General features: G+C 45.2%; 1 protein-coding gene across 5 annotated transcripts in view; it reads left to right on the plus strand.

Annotated features, from left to right (window-relative positions):
• The window catches only part of LOC134347884 (transmembrane protein 50B), a 90,282-nt gene that overhangs the window by 11,529 nt on the left and 59,646 nt on the right, over positions 1-19,107 (plus strand). For all 5 annotated transcript variants that reach the window (XM_063050455.1, XM_063050453.1, XM_063050454.1 and 2 more), the window contains one exon: positions 16,538-16,710. In XM_063050455.1, the coding sequence (XP_062906525.1) occupies positions 16,612-16,710 (99 nt within the window). In that variant the 5' untranslated portion in view covers positions 16,538-16,611. The remainder of the gene's footprint in view (positions 1-16,537; positions 16,711-19,107) is intronic.

A 19,107-nucleotide genomic window follows, 5' to 3' on the forward strand; every position in this document is an offset into this window, starting at 1 on the left:
TTCCCGTACTACCATTCAGGGCCCCAAACACCTGTGAGTCAATTGGGGTCATCCATTGTGGCTTCCTGTATATTAGGGAGACCAAATATAGGTTGGGAGACCACTTCGTCGAGCACCTACTCTCTGTCTGCCAGAAGAAACAGGATCTCCCAGTGGCCACCGATTTTAATTCCACTTCCCATTCCAATATATCGAGAAGAAGCCACACTCAGGTTGGAGAAAAACTCATTGTATTCTCTCTGGGCAGCCACCAACCTGTTTGCATGAACATTGATTTCTTGAACTTCTGGTAATGTCCCCACCCCCTCACCATTCCCCATCCCTTCCTCCCTCTCACCTTATCTCCTTGTCTCCCTATTGCCTCCTTCTGGTGCTCCTCCCTACCCCCCTTGTTTTTCTTCTATGTCCTTCTGTCTTCTATTAGTTTTCCCCCTTCTCCAGCCCTGTATCTCTTTCACCAATCAACTTCCCAGCTCTTTACTTCACCCCTCCCCCTCCTGGGTTCACCTATCACCTTGTGTTTCTCTCTCCCCTTTCCCCACCTTTTAAATCTACTCATCTATTTTTCTCCAGTCCTGCCGAAGGGTCTTGGCCTGAAACGTCAACTGTACTCTTTTCCATAGATGCTACCTGGCCTGCTGAGTTCCTCTAGTAATTTGCGTGTGTTGTTATAGCCAGCTCAGTTGTATTTGATTGGAAATGCTAGAGCTTTAGCATTAGGTCATGCACGCTGTTTTCATTTGTTTATCTGTTAGGCCATTGGAAAGATTATTTTATAAAAGTACAATGAGTTGCATGCTAGCTCAAGAACAGTGGTCCCTAACCACCGGGCCACGGATTGGTACCGGGCCGCAAAGCGTGTGCTACTGGGCCGTGAGGAAACGATATGAGTCAGCTGCATCTTTCCTCATTCCCTGTCATGCACTGTTGAACTTGAACATAGGGTTGCCAACTGTCCCGTATTTGCCAGGACATCCTGTATATTGGGCTAATTTGGTTTGTCCCATATGGGACCGCCCTTGTCCCGTATTTCCCCCGCTAAGGTAGAGCATTCCTATGAAACCTTTCGTGCTGAAATGGTGTAAAGTGAAGAAGCAATTACCATTAATTTACACGGGAAAAATTTTTGAGCGTTCCCAGACCCAAAAAATAACCTACCAAATAACACATAAAACCTAAAATAACTCTAACATATAGTAAAAGCAGGAATGATATGATAAATACACAGCCTATATAAAGTTGAAATAATGTATGTACAGCATAGTCGGGAAGATTAAGCCAAAACCGATTTGTGGGGAAAAAAAACCGGCACGTACGTGCATGCGCACACAGATGCCCGCGCAAGGCTTCATGGTAATGGTAGTCCTTCTCGGGGTAAACACAAGTGTCCTGTCAACACACACAAAAAATGCTGGTGAACGCAGCAGGCCAGGCAGCATCTATAGGGAGAGTTAACGTTTCGGGCCGGGACCCTTCATCAGGATTTGACAAAGGTCCCTTATTTGGGAGTGAGAAAGTTGGCAACCCTAACTGTAAAAGACATGTTGAGTTGAGTTTAACCCTACTTGATCACCCCCCCCTTCCAGTCACCGGTCCGCAAGGATATTGTCAATATTAAACCGGTCCGTGGTGCAAAAAATGTTGGGGACCCCTGCTGTAGAATATATAATGTAATAGTTGAGCAACACACATAAAAGTTGCTGGTGAACGCAGCAGGCCAGGCAGCATCTCAAGGAAGAGGTGCAGTCGACGTTTCAGACCGAGACCTTTCGTCAGGACTAACGAAGAGTCGTGACGAAGGGTCTCGGCCTGAAACGTCGACTGCATCTCTTCCTACAGATGCTGCCTGGCCTGCTGCGTTCACCAGCAACTTTTATGTGTGTTGCTTGAATTTCCAGCATCTGCAGAATTCCTGTTGTTTGCATGTAATAGTTGACTCCTTTTTCATTTGGCATTCTGGTTTGAAACACAGTATATACTAAAATGTTTTGCAATACATTTTGGGACACTGTATATCAGACAACCCTAATAGGTGGACTGCGGGCTGCGCCCACTCATTGGCACTTACGTGAACGCACCTGTCATATACACTTGACCTATGCCCCTGTAGAGCGCGCGATGCCGAGTTGATTAAAACGTGTGCAATTGATACGGTTGGCGAAGTTTTAAGTCGTGATGAGAAAACCAGAAAACGGTTGTGGAGCTGTTCAAGACGGTGCCATTGTCGACTAACATGGTAACTAGAAGAATAGAAGTTTTAGCGGAGGAGTGTTTTTCCAATCTGCTCACCGATTTGGAGAAAGCAGAAGCCGTATCACTAGCCATAGACTCGTCCTGTGACTGAACCGATATGGAAGAGCTGTCTGTGTTCGCAAGATTTTTTGATGGGGAGACCTTTCGGGAAGAGCTACTTTGTTTGCTTCCTCTGCCTGGGCGCACAACTTGGGAAATAATTTTTAACGAATTGACACAGTTCTTTGAGAAGAATGGCTTGGATGTGAGCAAAATTGTCCATTGTCACCGATGGGGCTCCGTCGATGTGGGACAACACAAGGGCTTGGTAGGCGGGTTTGCCGCTGTTAACCCAGCACTCTTGGCATTTCATTGCATTATTCACAAATCAGTGTTGTGCGCTAAACTGTGTGAGGAAATGAAAGAGGCGATGGATACTGTGACGAGACTGGTAAATTTCGTTCATGAGAGTTCTAGTCTGCAACATCACCTTTTCAGAGCATTGCTGGAGGAAATGTCAGCGGAACACAAAGATCTTTTGCTGCATAATGATGTTCGCTAGCTGAGCAAAGGCCGTGCGTTGGAGAGGATGTGCGACCTGCACGATGAGCTTGTGTCATTTTTATCCAGCCTGCACAGCCAAAAAGCCTGAGGATTTAAGAGGTTTTTAAGTGACAGCAAGGTGATAGCACCTGTTCTTTTTTTGTGTGACATCATGTCTCATCTAAATCAACTTAATCTGCAATTACAAGGCAACAACCACACTGTTGCAGACATGTACGACGCGATTAAAGCTTTCCAATCAAAACTGAACCTTTTGGAGAGAGATATTCATGGGAGAAAGTTGTACTTTCCACGTCTGCGGGAGCAGTACGAGAAGAACGAAATGTGGGAGGATTCATTGATGAAGGATTTCGTGACGAGCATGGCAGAAAACTTCAGGGAACGATTTGAAAGCTCCCCTAAACTCTCAGGTGACATCCTCCTATTCCTGAGACAGCCGTTCTCCATTTCAGCTGACGGCCAGTGGACTGCAGAGGCCAAAAGGCTGGTGCCTTCCATAGATGAGGCAACTCTTCAGATGGAGGTCTTGAAAATGGGAACATCTGATTTGCTCAAAGCACAACACAAGGACGTTGGGGTAAGTGACTTTTGGATCAACGTGGTTCCCCAAGCTCAATTCAAAAACACGAGAGCTATTGCAGTGCTCCTACTCACACTGTTCCCCTTCACGTACATATGTGAGTCATTGTTTCCATCAATGAACTCTATCAAGAACCAGGACAGAAACACACTCCAATGCACATCTTGGCCAGTGCCTCAGGATTGCCACAACATAATACAGGCCCGACATCAGGAGGATTGCCTCATCCCGTTGCTGTCACTTCTCTCACTGATTGGTGAGTGAATCAATTTATTTTTGTCCATTTGTCAATCTTATTGTGGTATAATAATATTACAACAACAGTAATGGTAATTTCATTTATAGTTTCACTTCATACTTCAAATGCTGCATAGCTTAATAAAAAAGAACAAATAGATTAAATGAGAGAACAGAAACAGTGGAAAAGTTTCCACAGTACTACTAAAACTCTTTGTGTGGAAGAGAAGTGGTGAAGACTACCAAGTTTACTGGGTGTGTGTATTTTAAGTCCCAGATGTGTTCTCAGTGTGACAGCTGACAGTTGTGATAGCTAAAGTCATAATTAAATAGTTGGTTTTGGACTTAATTTTGTTTCAAGAGTGCATTTTTTTTTTCTTGTGTGACCCACAGCAGAGGCTTTGAGAATCCCAGGCCTAAATTATTATTACTTCTGCTGCTGCTGCCACCACCACCATCTGCCCATAAAACAACTTACTGGCGCAATGAAAAAAAAACCTGGTCGTTTTGGCTCTTGGCTTGGCATGCTTGACATAATTTGGCCCTTGTGGAAAACTAATTGGGGAACCCTACTGTATATATTTTGAGAAAATGTTTTTGGTAGTGCCTGAAATTTTCCATGCCATTCACCATTTACATTTCGTACTTGCTTTCCTAGGAATTTTGTATTTACTGTAAACATCTGTCATGTTTGCTTATTATTCTGCAGTGGCTATACATCTAAAATACTTGATAATCGAGGTCCACTAATATATTTCAACTGACTACAATATGTATATTGCTGATTTCTTGGGAATAGAATGTTGCACTTTCCTTCATCTCAAGTATCCAGAAATAGAACATTGAACTGAACACGTCCATTGGTCCACAATGTGCTGACGTTTTAACCCATTCCAAGATCAATCTAACCCTTCCCTCCCTCATAGCCCTCCATTTTTCTTTCATTATTGTGCCTAAGAGACTTTGAGATGCTTTCCTCCAATCACCTTAAAAGTACGTGCTCTAATTTTAGCCATTGTCACTCTGCGAAAGAGGTGCTGGCTGTCCATTCTATCTACGTCTCTTACCATCTTTGCACCTCTTACCAAGTAACAGGAATTCTGCAGATGCTGGAAATTCAAGCAACACACATCAAAGTTGCTGGTGAACGCAGCAGGCCAGGCAGCATCTCTAGGAAGAGGTACAGTCGACATTTCAGGCCGAGAAAGAGATTTTTGAAATTTTCGTTATTTTTTTTCTCCAACGGCTTTCTGGGAGGCGGGACTGCGCAGGCGTGTGACGTCGGGCAGTGCAGCGCGGCAGATTTAAAAGGGCAGACATCCTGCTTCGGATTTGATTCGAAGAAGGGGTCTGAGAGTCTGAGTGGGAGTGCCGAGAAAGAGATTTTTGAAATTTTCGTTATTTTTTTTCTCCAACGGCTTTCTGAGAGGCGGGACTGCGCAGGCGTGTGACGTCGGGCAGTGCAGCGCGGCAGATTTAAAAGGAACAGAGCCTCATAGAGCGGGCAGCGTAGTTTGCAGGCTGCGGAGTGAGCCGGGAGCAGAGTGAAGACTTAAGGGCTTCGGCTCACCGGGCTTAGGCGGAAGCGGGCGAGGCGAGGAAGGTTTGACATTCATTTTCTGTTGCTATTTGAGGAGAGGGGCATTATGACTGTGAGGGCAGTTTGCTGTTCTCGGTGTCGGATGTGGGAGGCCCTGGAGTCTCCAAGCCTCCCGGACGTCTACATCTGCGCCAAGTGCATCGAGATGCAGCTCCTAAGGGACCGCGTTACGGAACTGGAGCTGCAGCTCGATGACCTTCGTCTGGTCAGGGAGAGCGAGGAGGTGATAGAGAGGAGTGGAAGGCAGGTGGTCACGCCGGAGCCACGGGAGGCAGACAAGTGGGTCACGGTTAGGAGGGGGAAGGGGAAAAGGCAGGTGATGGGGAGTACCCCGGTGGCTGTGCCCCTTAACAACAGGTACTCCTGTTTGAGTACTGTTGGAGGGGACAGCTTACCCGGGGGAAGCGACAGTGGCCCTGCCTCCGGCACAGAGTCTGGCCCTGTAGCTCAGAAGGGTAGGGCAAGGAAGAGGAGGGCAGTTGTGATAGGGGACTCGATAGTAAGGGGGTCAGATAGGCGATTCTGTGGACGCAGTCCAGAGACTCGGATGGTAGTTTGCCTCCCTGGTGCCAGGGTCCGGGATATTTCTGATCGTGTCCAAGATATCCTGAAGTGGGAGGGTGAGGAGCCAGAGGTCCTGGTACATATAGGTACCAATGACATAGGTAGGAAAAGGGATGAGGTCCTGAAAGAAGAATATAGGGAGCTAGGAAGGGAGTTGAGAAAAAGGACCGCAAAGGTAGTAATCTCGGGATTACTGCCTGTGCCACGCGACAGTGAGAGTAGGAATGCGATGAGGTGGAGGATAAATGCGTGGCTGAGGGATTGGAGCAGGGGGCAGGGATTCAAGTTTTTGGATCATTGGGACCTCTATTGGTGCAGGCGTGACCTGTACAAAAAGGACGGGTTACACTTAAATCCTAGGGGGACCAATATCCTGGCAGGGAGATTAGCGCGGGCTACTGAGGTGACTTTAAACTAGAATGGTTGGGGGGTGGGAATCAAATTAAAGAGGCTAGGTGTGAGGAGGTTAGTTCACAACAGAGGGATGGGAACCAGTGCAGAGAGACAGAGGGGTGTAAAGTGAGCGTAGAAGCAAAAAGTACAAAGGGGAAAAGTAAAAGTGGCAGGCCGACAAATCCAGGGCAAGCATTAAAAAGGGCTAAGAGAGTTGTAAAAGAGCGCCTGAAGGCTTTATGTGTCAATGCAAGGAGCATTCGTAATAAGGTGGATGAATTGAAAGTGCAGATTGTTATTAATGATTATGATATAGTTGGGATCACAGAGACATGGCTCCAGGGTGACCAGGGATGGGAGCTCAACATTCAGGGATATTCAATATTCAGGAGGGATAGACATGAAGGAAGGGGAGGTGGGGTGGCGTTGCTGGTTAAAAAAGAGATTAACGCAATAGAAAGGAAGGACATAAGCCGGGAAGATGTGGAATCGATATGGGTAGAGCTGCGTAACACTAAGGGGCAGAAGACGCTGGTGGGAGTTGTGTACAGGCCACCTAACAGTAGTAGTGAGGTCGGAGATGGTATTAAACAGGAAATTAGAAATGTGTGCAATAAAGGAACAGCAGTTATAATGGGTGACTTCAATCTACATGTAGACTGGGTGAACCAAATTGGTAAAGGTGCTGAGGAAGAGGATTTCTTGGAATGTATGCGGGATGGTTTTTTGAACCAACATGTCGAGGAACCGACTAGAGAGCAGGCTATTCTGGACTGGGTTTTGAGCAATGAGGAAGGGTTAATTAGCGATCTTGTCGTGAGAGGCCCCTTGGGTAAGAGTGACCATAATATGGTGGAATTCTTCATTAACATGGAGAGTGACATAGTTAATTCAGAAACAAAGGTTCTGAACTTAAAGAGGGGTAACTTTGAAGGTATGAGTCGTGAATTAGCTAAGATAGACTGGCAAATGACACTTAAAGGATTGACGGTGGAAATGCAATGGCAGGCATTTAAAGGTTGCATGGATGAACTACAACAATTGTTCATCCCAGTTTGGCAAAAGAATAAATCAAGGAAGGTAGTGCACCCGTGGCTGACAAGAGAAATTAGGGATAGTATCAATTCCAAAGAAGTAGCATACAAATTAGCCAGAGAAAGTGGCTCACCTGAGGACTGGGAGAAATTCAGAGTTCAGCAGAGGAGGACAGAGGGCTTAATTAGGAAGGGGAAAAAAGATTGAGAGAAAACTGGCAGAGAACATAAAAACGGACTGTAAAAGCTTTTATAGATATGTAAAAAGGAAAAGACTGATAAAGACAAATGTAGGTCCCCTGCAGACAGAAACAGGTGAATTGATTATGGGGAGCAAGGACATGGCAGACCAATTGAATAATTACTTTGGTTCTGTCTTCACTAAGGAGGACATAAATAATCTTCCAGAAATAGTAAGGGACAGAGGGTCCAGTGAGATGGAGGAACTGAGTGAAATACATGTTAGTAGGGAAGTGGTGTTAGGTAAATTGAAGGGATTGAAGGCAGATAAATCCCCAGGGCCAGATGGTCTGCATCCCAGAGTGCTTAAGGAAGTAGCCCAAGAAATAGTGGATGCATTAGTGATAATTTTTCAAAACTCGTTAGATTCCGGACTAGTTCCTGAGGATTGGAGGGTGGCTAATGTAACCCCACTTTTTAAAAAAGGAGGGAGAGAGAAACCGGGGAATTATAGGCCGGTTAGCCTAACGTCGGTGGTGGGGAAACTACTGGAGTCAGTTATCAAGGATGTGATAACAGCACATTTGGAAAGCTGTGAAATGATCGGACAAAGTCAGCATGGATTTGTGAAAGGAAAATCATGTCTGACGAATCTCATAGAATTTTTTGAGGATGTAACTAGTAGAGTGGATAGGGGAGAACCAGTGGATGTGGTATATTTGGATTTTCAAAAGGCTTTTGACAAGGTCCCACACAGGAGATTAGTGTGGAAACTTAAAGCACACAGTATTGGGGGTAAGGTATTGGTGTGGGTGGAGAATTGGTTAGCAGACAGGAAGCAAAGAGTGGGAATAAACGGGACCTTTTCAGAATGGCAGGCGGTGACTAGTGGGGTACCGCAAGGCTCAGTGCTGGGACCCCAGTTGTTTACAATATATGTTAATGACTTTGATGAGGGAATTAAATGCAGCATCTCCAAGTTTGCGGATGACACGAAGCTGGGTGGCAGTGTTAGCAGTGAGGAGGATGCTAAGAGGATGCAGGGTGACTTGGATAGGTTGGGTAAGTGGGCAAACTCATGGCAGATGCAATTTAATGTGGATAAATGTGAAGTTATCCACTTTGGTGGCAAAAATAGGAAAACAGATTATTATCTGAATGGTGGCCGATTAGGAAAAGGGGAGGTGCAACGAGACCTGGGTGTCATTATACACCAGTCATTGAAAGTGGGCATGCAGGTACAGCAGGCGGTGAAAAAGGCGAACGGTATGCTGGCATTTATAGCGAGAGGATTCGAGTACAGGAGGAGGGAGGTACTACTGCAGTTGTACAAGGCCTTGGTGAGACCACACCTGGAGTATTGTGTGCAGTTTTGGTCCCCTAATCTGAGGAAAGACATCTTTGCCATAGAGGGAGTACAAAGAAGGTTCACCAGATTGATTCCTGGGATGGCAGGTCTTTCATATGAAGAAAGACTGGATGAACTGGGCTTGTACTCGTTGGAATTTAGAAGATTGAGGGGGGATCTGATTGAAACGTATAAAATCCTAAAGGGATTGGACAGGCTAGATGCGGGAAGATTGTTCCCGATGTTGGGGAGGTCCAGAACGAGGGGTCACAGTTTGAGGATAGAGGGGAAGCCTTTTAGGACCGAGATTAGGAAAAACTTCTTCACACAGAGAGTGGTGAATCTGTGGAATTCTCTGCCACAGCAAACTGTTGAGGCCGGTTCATTGGCTGTGTTTAAGAGGAAGTTAGATATGGCCCTTGTGGCTACAGGGGTCAGGGGGTATGGAGGGAAGGCTGGGTTCTGAGTTGGATGATCAGCCATGATCATAATAAATGGCGGTGCAGGCTCGAAGGGCCGAATGGCCTACTCCTGCACCTATTTTCTATGTTTCTATGTAATAGACCCTTCCAGCCCTTTCAGACACACTGCCAAACAATCCACCAATTTAACCATAGCCAAAGCACAGGACAGTTTACAAAGACCAACTAACCTACTAACCAGTGCATCTTTGGACTGTGGGAAAACCTGGAGGAAACCATGTGGTCATGGGGTGAACATAGAGTCCTTACAGGCAGTGACGGGAACCTCTCAACCCCCATTCTCATGCCTTCTCCCCATAACCGTTAATGCCCTTACTAATTTAGAACCCACTTCTGACTTTAAAAATGCCCAATGATTTGGCAGATTTATAGAGCTGCAACATTATCTTGTGGCTCTTGAACTTAATCCCTTCACTAACAAAGGCCAACACCTGTTTAACCACTAATCAACTTGCATGGCAACTTTGGTCTTGGACCCCTAGATCCTTCTGTTCCTCCATACAGTTAAGAATCTTGTCATTAACTTTGTATGCTGCCATCGTTCAGCATTCCAAAATGTATTACTTCACACTTTTCCAGATTGAACTCCATCTGTCACTTTTCAACCCAGTTCTGCATCCTGTCAATGTCCTGTCATAACCCACAACAACCTTCTACACTATCACAACACTACCAACCTTCATGTCAACTGAAAACTTAGTAACCCACCCTTCTACTTCCTCATACATCCCAGAACAGATGCTGTGGAACAGTATTAATCATGGAACTCCAGGCAGAATATACTCCGTCTACCACCACCATCTGCCTTCTGTGGGCAAGCCAATTCCAAATCCGCACAGCCAAGTTTCCCTGGATCCCATGCCTCCAGACTTTCTGAATGAGCCTACAATTTGTCATACATCTTACTGAGATTCATATGCATTATATCCCTGCTCTACCTGCATCAATTTGTTTTGTCACTTTCTCAAAATGTCAGTTAGGCTCATGAGGCACAATTTATCCCTAACTCAAATCCAACTATGCTTCTCCAAATGCTTGTAAATCCTGATTCTAAGATCCTCTCCAGGACTTGTCCACTGCTGATAGAGACTCACTGGTCTATAATTCCCAGGATTATCCCTACTTCCTTTCTTGAACAAAGGAATAAATTTGCCATCCTCCTATTGTCTAGTACTATTCCTGTGGCCAGTGAGGTCACAACAGTCATTACCAACAGTGCAGCAATTTCTACCCTCATTTTCCCATAGTAATTTAAGGTTCATTTCATTCAACCCCAGGCATTTATCTATCTCAATGTTTTTCAAAAGTTCCAGCACAGCCTTTTTCTTAAACTTTACATGTTCCAGCACATTAGCCTGTTCTACACTGACTTCATGTTTATCAAGGTCCCTCTTACTGTTTAATACTGAAGTAAAGTATTCGTTAAGGATCTCCCTTATCTGACTCTGGGCATGTTTCCCTTTTTCTTCCCTGAATAGTTCTACCCTTTCTCTACTCATCCTGCTGTTCTTCAATTGCGTCTGGCTATTCTCTAATCCTGTTGCCAAGGTTTTCTCATGTCCGCTTCTAGCTGTCCTAAATCCCTCTTAAACTCTTTTCTGACTACTTTCTAATCCTCAAGACCCTTGTCTGATCTTTTTCCCACCCCCTAAACCTTAAGTAAGTTTCTTTATTACTAAGAAAGTTTTATTAAAGAAACAAGCAACACAGTAATCGAAAGGATAATAAATGCAACAGTTCAGCGATGATAAACACACATGTGCACAGAATTAAGATAACAGCATCAATCAAGCTCTATCGTTGTCTAGGGGTAAATGACCAAATTTCAAAATGACTCAAAGTTCAGTCCAGTTCAGTTCGCAGTAATCGTTGCCATGGCAATGGACAACGTGGGGGAAGAGAGAGATAGAATAGGAACAACTGATCATTCAGAACACTGCTTCACTCACAGATCAGCGAGATGGCTCACAAACAGCTTTTTGGGCGGGTCCTTGGTGATGTCACCTGAGGTCACCGACTGTGACCCCTCCTCCAGATGCGGTCGATCCTCTGCAGTGAACCCGGCACCCAGGCAAGGGCGGACACACACCGGGTTCCCGCTGATCGTACCTTTCCACCCTGGCCGTTGTCTGGTACTTCTCACCCACTCGTGAGAGGCGCACCGCTTCCAGGGTCTCGTTACCTCGGGTGGTGTGTGTGTCTGTCTTAGCGAACCTGTCCCTTTTTATCCCCCTGCTGGGGTATCGCCTGTCCATCACTTCAAACAGTTCAGGGTTCAAAGGGGGAGCCGCTCCAGACAGCTCTCTCTCTCCCACGTCCCTTCATTACACATCTCCAGACGCTGCTCCATTGTTCCTTATCTCTCCTTCCCCTGAGGGCAGGTGGCAGACCAACTGCTGATGTCACTGATGCTAACCCAGGCCAGCAAACATTTTAATTTTATGTGTATTCTCGTAACACCACATACAGGAAGATCTTTTAGTAGACTCACCACTCTGGCTGTAGTGGAACTCCTTAGTGATGCTACGACGTGGGAAAATTCAGTTTTTTTCCACGGTGATTTCTTGCTGCATGAACCTGTGCAAACCATGAGGTAGCGTGTTGCTCTAAAACAAAGGCAGCTTCAAATTGACTGTGTTGGTCTACGTCATTAAGTAAATCCGGAATCGTCCGAGAGCTTTGGGGTCACCAATGTATGATTATGAGAATAAAGCATGCAAGAATCCTTTTATATTCTTAACAAAAGCCACAGCCCTTTATTTCTATTACGAGCAAACTAAAAGACAGTTGCCTTATACTGACAACACACATAAAAGTTGCTGGTGAACGCAGCAGGCCAGGCAGCATCTCTAGGAAGAGGTGCAGTCGACGTTTCAGGCCGAGACCCTTCGTCAGGACTAACTGAAGGAAGAGTGAGTAAGGGATTTGAAAGTTGGAGGGGGAGGGGGAGATCCAAAATGAAAGGAGAATAATGCCCCACCTCCCCTTTGTACCCCATCTGTTACTTATTTTTATACACACATTCTTTCTCTCACTCTCCTTTTTCTCCCTCGGTCCCTCTGAATATACCCCTTGCCCATCCTCTGGGTCCCCCCCCCCCCGTCTTTCTTCCCGGACCTCCTGTCCCATGATCCTCTCTTATCCCTTTTGCCTATCACCTGTCCAGCTCTTGGCTCCATCCCTCCCCCTCCTGTCTTCTCCTATCATTTTGGATCTCCCCCTCCCCCTCCAACTTTCAAATCCCTTACTCACTCTTCCTTCAGTTAGTCCTGACGAAGGGTCTCGGTCTGAAACGTCGACTGCACCTCTTCCTAGAGATGCTGCCTGGCCTGCTGCGTTCACCAGCAACTTTTATGTGTGTTGCTTGAATTTCCAGCATCTGCAGAATTCCTGTTGTTTGCCTTATACTGACATCATTACGTCAGATACCATCTCTTAAAGTGAACACAACAACTCAATGATAGCGTATGTGAGCTATGCAGAACAGTTTCTTTTATGAACAATATGTGTCATTGTTCACCCATTACATTATCCTTACATGATTCAGATAGTATTGCCCATGTTGTACAAACAGATCCAAGCAGGGAAATAGTTCAGAAAACAGGTTTGGCAACTGGTCAAGGTGGAGCAGACACAAGGTGCCAAATGGCCTACCACCATTTTTATTTCTTATTTTTAATGATATGCTGAAGAATTGGTGCATGGGCAGAGTGTCATATTTGTCCATCTTTGGGATCTCTTCTGTGGAAGGCAGGAGCTGTACAGAACTCAAGAGGAACCAGCGTGCTTGAGGGCAGGTTTGCTAGGGCGGGTATAGATTAGGTTGTCAGGTGGATGGGAACCAGAGTGAAAGGTCAGATGATGGGAGCAGTTGATTGAAGGGTCGATGCACTGTGCAAAGACAGGGCGAAGAAGGATAGGCAGTGAATAGAGCAAAAATGCAATTAGTTGGGTGGTTTGAAATGTGTCTAATTTAATGCAAGAAGAATCAGGAACACAGGCGATAAACTTAAAAGCATGGATCAGTACTTGGATCTACGATGTTGTGGTCATTATGATGCTCTAATGCAAGAACTTGGGAGCACAAATTGGCAACAGATGTGCTTAGGGAAATGTACAATGGAAATGTGGATGTTGTATAGGGAACACTTGAACTGGGTTCTGCATAGGTTTGTCCCATTGAAGTATGGGAAGGATAGCACAGGTGACAAGCGAGGTTCTAGTACTCCAGACTCCAACTGAGTGATCCATTTCTGCTGGTTTGGCAACCCAGTTACGGGGTACGTAACAGTGGTAAATGTGTCACTCTGAAAACTCGCCTAATACAGACTTCTGGACTATGGGTCTGAGTGTGCCAAACAGGTGATCTCCTTGCCTGGCCAGGGTGACACTGAGCCTTCAGAACTAATGGACCACATGCCATCTCTCCTGGGCAGTCACCATCCTCCTTTTATTTTTAAAGAACTCTTCATGCAACAACTGCCTGATCAAGTTCACACAGCCCTTGCCAATACACCTGTGAAGGGCTTTAAGGAGCTTGCTAAAGTGGCCAATAGTCTACACTCAGCCAGACAGAGATACATCGTTCCTCCTTTACCTATCTTAACAAGCCCTATCAGCAGAGCCTCCAACAGACTTGTGCCTGCAGCTCTGAACTAGACAATGCTGGGTCCATGTTTTTACCATGCATTCTTTGGCAAAAAGCCAAGAGGTGTGGACCACCATGCAGCCTTGATAGTGGGTTCCAGCTGTCATCTGTTTGTTATGGACATCCTTTCAGGGCACCGCTTCCCCTGTGACATGGGTGCTCTTGTGAGTGTGCTGCCAGCATTGCCCATTGATTATAAGGCAGAGAGCGATGGACCCTCACAGGAAACGGCCAACGGCAGCAGGATCCTGACTTGCAGGACATGACTTGTGATGCTCTGCTTCAGTGGACAGTGTTGCATATGGGACTTTTGTCATGGCTGAAGTTGCTAGACCACTGCTCAGTGCAGATTTCCTTTGCACCAAAGTACCGTTAGTAGATCTTGGGAACTGCCGCCTGTGGATGCAAAGGACTTTGAGTCGTTACTCTGCTCCCCCAGTAAGTTCCCCACGATGACTCTGTTACCTGCGTCACCACATGGGAATTTACCGGCCTGCTGAGCGAATTCCCTGCCCTCACCATGTCCACGTTCTCCACTACTGCCACAAAACATGGGGTCGAGCGCCACATTCCCATAACTGGCGCGCTAGTCCATGCCTGTGCACGTAGACTGGACTCAGAAATGCTGCCCAGTGTGAAGGCAGACTTTAAACATGGAAATTCTTAGCATTGTATACAGGTTGACTAGCTGTTCACCCCTACACATAGTGCTTAAGTCCAATAGTGATTGCCATCCAAGCAGCGGTTACCAGCGGCTTAATGTGGCCACCACTCCTGGTCCCACATATTTCTTGGCATGTTTAGCTGGAAAAATATTTTTTGCTAAAGTGGACTTAGTGACGGGCTACTTGTGTGCATTGAGGACATTCCCAAAACTGCTGTTATAACCCTGTTTGGCCACCTTGAATTTCTGTGAATGCCATTTGGGCTAAAAAATGAAGTTCAGACTTTCCAGCGACTAATGGACTCTGTTAAAAGACTTCGATTTTCTTTTTGTTTACCCGAACGACAGACTTGTCACCAGCGCATTCAAAACCGAACGTTTATCACATTTCCACACACTCTTCAAGTGCTTAAGCCAACATGGGCAGTCTGGGTTGTCTACCATTGACCTTCTATGCCACTGCATCTTCGCAGAAGGTGTAACATCCCTGCCATCAAAGTCACCACTGTTAGGGACTTTCCATTGCCTCGCACTACCAAAGCACTGCAAGAGTGTTTGGATATGGTGAATTTCTACCACTGTTTCATTCCATGTGCTGCTGAACTTACAATCCCCTGGTATGGTGCCCTTAAAGGCAGTTCCCCTTATTGTACATTTGAGTGGTCTGTGGACATGATCGGAGCATTTGACAATACCAAACGAGCTCTTTCGAATGCGACCGTACTGATGACTCGGACCACGCTGTGGGTGCTAAGCACAAACGGAGGCATGTGGCAGCCACTCACCTTCAGCTGACAGCTTGACACTCTTCTCCCCCCTCCCCCCCCCCCCCCACCACCACCACCACCAAAAGGAAGTACAGCATGTTTGACCACAGTCTTCTCTGTCTCTACTATCTGGCTGTTTGCCATTTTTGTTTTCTACTGGAGGGTCGGCATTTCACAGCATTCAATCACCGCAAGGTCCTCGTGCATGCAATGGTCAAAGCGTCAAACCCTGCCATCTGGCCTACATTTCGGAATTCATGACTGATATTCAGCACATCAAAGGGAAAAGTAATGCTATAGCTGATTACCTCTGGCCCTCTGTCGATGCCGTACACATCGGGGTTGACTATGCCAGCCTGGCGGCTGACCAAGCTACCAACCCAGCAGTCATGGGCCTGCAGTTGGCTGACACCAAGACTGAGGATGCAGGAGTTTATCTCCTCTGCGATGTCGCCCTTGCCCCATAGTGCCTGCAAACTAGAGGTGTACTGTTTGTAACTCCATGCATTGCCTCTCTCATCTGGGCGGGAAGGCTTCATAGAATCTGGATGCTTTAAAGTTTGTGTGGCACTCTGTTAGGAAGGACATGCAAGACTGGAGTGCAGCTTGAGTTGGATGTCAGTGGTCGAAAATTAACCATCACTTTTCGGGCATTATCGGCACTTTTTGAGGTCCCTAACCAATGGTGTGCCCACAACAATGGGACCTGATTGGTCCACATTTGGAGCAGACCTGATGGGCCAGATGGCCTAATTCTGCTCCTATGTCTTATGGTCTTGTTTTCCTTTCTTAGATAAAGTGCCCAAAACTGCTAACAATATCCCAAGTGAGGCCTCACCAGTTCTTAATAAAGCCTCAACATTACATCTTTGAAGCATGCATTTAGTTGTAGAAAATACTGAAAATGCTTTTGGAAAGGGGAGCAGTTAATATTTCAAGTCAAACATTAATTCTGTTTCACTTTACACAGATAAAGCTTCATCTTGTTAACGTTTTCTGCATTTTCTGTTATTATTTCATGTTTTCCAGCTTCTGCAGTTTTTTGATTTGACTGTAAGCATCACTTATTAATGTCAAATGCAGTCCTAAAAAAAAGGGACCTTTTGTTTTAGCATTCATAAATTGTGCACTTTCAAAAGAGGGAATGTTGTATGCATTATTTGCTGGAATGGGGCAATTCCTAGAGAATGGAGAAAGAGATTTTTGGAAAATAAATAATAATTGTGCATTTTTCTTCCACTTAGATTCTGAAGTGATTTTGACGGCTGAAGACACCATTGGTTGAATACTTGGTGGAAGGTCTCAACGTCTCTTTAAAATGGCAGGGTTCCTGGACAATTTTCGCTGGCCAGAATTTGAATGTGTTGATTGGGGAGAAAGCAGAAATACCATTGCATCTATAGTTGCTGGAGTGTTGGTAAGCTTCATTAGTAAACTAAATTGTAAACTTATGAATTCTTCAGTGCTTGCTATGTATAGTTAGATGCCAGCAATTTAAAATACAGAAAGAACAAAATGAAAATTTTCTTGATGTTATTCATGAAAGTGAAATCAAGATGTCAGCAATTTCAGCATATGAGCAAGAAACCACAGTCCTTTTCACTTGTCCTGTTACAGTATGTATTTGTCAAATGCAGTTCACTGTCGCCTGTTATTTTTAAACCAGTGAGATAAATTTATCATGAAGCACATTTTGTAATGACAGTTTCATGAGCTATAAACAGGACCACATAAACTATTTGATTTTACGTAGCCCTTCAAACTGGTGAGATGTGAACAGGAGTGTCAAAACTTAACATCAGGCTGGTTGGGAATATTAGAATAGAGATCAGTTTTGAGTTTTTTTAAAAAGGATGAGAAAACTAGAGAAGCAAGGTAGTTTATTGAAACAGTCCTGTATCTGAGCAGTCATACAGTCCATAGGATCTTCATAGCAGTCAGCGAGTCCATTCTCACATACGGATGCGAGATGTGGACACTCACCAAGACTATGCGAAAGACTCTAGATGGTTGCTATACACGAATGCTCCGGATGGCTCTTGGCGTGAGTTGGCAACAGCACATGATGAGCGTTGAGCTCTATAACAACCTACCGATGCTCACCACTAAAATCGAGGTGAGAAGACTGCAACTAGCGGGGCACTGTCTACACCACCCTGAGCTACCTGCCAGCCTAGTCATCATATGGGAGCCCATGGGAGGATGAACCCTGGGCGCCCTCCCAAGACTATGGTCAACACACTCCTAGAAGACAGCGGCGCAGCTAATGTAGATGAACTGAACACACTAATCAGGGAGAGGAAGAAGTGGAGAGTCCATCATTGTGCCCGATGCTGGCCCCCTAGGCCTGAGTCGACGTAGTGGTAGTATATCTGAGCCCTAGCATGCAAAAACATTTTATTTTGTACACAGGCATTGCTGGAAGGCCAAATTTGTTACCTATCCTTAATAGCAATTGAAAAGGTGGTGATGAGCCAGCTCTATGAAATGTAGTGGTATTCCCAGGGACATATGGTGTTATACAGCTTGCTAATTATTCAGTTGAATTTCTGCTAAATGGCAAGTCCCAGTATGGTGAAGGTGACAGACACAACAATGATAATGCCTTTTGATTGCAAGAGTAGGTGGATACATTTTCACATCAGATATTTGATCATTGTCTAAATCTTTTCAGTTACTTGGCTCTCTTTTCACCTCTTGCCTTTGTGGTGTCTGAGTCTTGCTTTATGCAGACATTTATTGCAAAATTGCAAATGTCACAAGTTCTGTCCAGTCATCCCCACTTCTGACCTAGTAAGAGAAGGAAGGTTATGATGAAGCAGCTGAAGATTGTTGAGCCAAGGGCATTGCCCTGAGCAACTTCTATAGTGATACCCTGATGCTTGTATAACTGGCATCCAAAAATTCCAGTCATTTTCTTTTCAATTTGGGACCTACCACTGCTGTTTATATTCCTCTTGATACCCATTGACTTTTAAGGCATAAAGCTGTTTTGGTAATGGCAAGAAGAAACTTTATCACCTTGCATCTGGAGTTCATCATGATGTTCCTAGTGAAATGCTAAATAAGCATAGTGAGTAAGTGCCACTTAATACCACTAACAACCTCTTCTAAAAGTGGGAAGAAATAAATGGTGAAATAGATTAAAATCTGAGAATGGAGATTGTGGATGGGTGGATACTTAGGACAAAGCAAGGTTGGAAACCACTCAGCAAAGAAAATTTGGTGCTGTGGATGGAAGAAGTCTCTGCATATATTGGAAGATGTTGATGCTGATTTTAAAACTAGTGTTAGGGCACACAATGTCAGTGTAGTTGGGAGAGTATAGGATTACAGGTATAAAGGTGAACTGAGTTTTTGTAAAGTATTAGTTTTTGGGAAGTGGAAGGGTGACCTCAATAGCACCAGAACTGGAGGGGGGCTAATATCTTAGTGGGAAGGTTTGCTCGTGCTGCACAGGGGTTGGTGGTTTAAACTGATTGCGGGGAGATGGGAGCCAGAACAAGCGAAACAGATAGTGGAGTGATTGTGGAGAAAGATGTCATTAAGCCTACCCACTAGTTCAGGAATTAAAGACCGAGCATCGTGTGACTAATGTTTTGAGCTGCACATATTGCAGTGCAAGTATTGAAGGAAAGGCAGATGAGCTTAGGGCATGGATCAGCACATGAAATTATAACGTTATCGCCATTAGTGAATCATGGTTGCGGGAGGGGCAGGACTGGCAGCTCAATGTTTTGGGGTTCCATTGTTTTGGAAGTGGTAGAACGGGAGGGATGAAAGGCATTACTAGTCAGGAAAAATGTCATGGTGG

The sequence above is a fragment of the Mobula hypostoma genome, chromosome 6 (genome assembly GCF_963921235.1).
Source record: "Mobula hypostoma chromosome 6, sMobHyp1.1, whole genome shotgun sequence".
Taxonomy (NCBI): Eukaryota; Metazoa; Chordata; class Chondrichthyes; order Myliobatiformes; family Myliobatidae; genus Mobula; species Mobula hypostoma.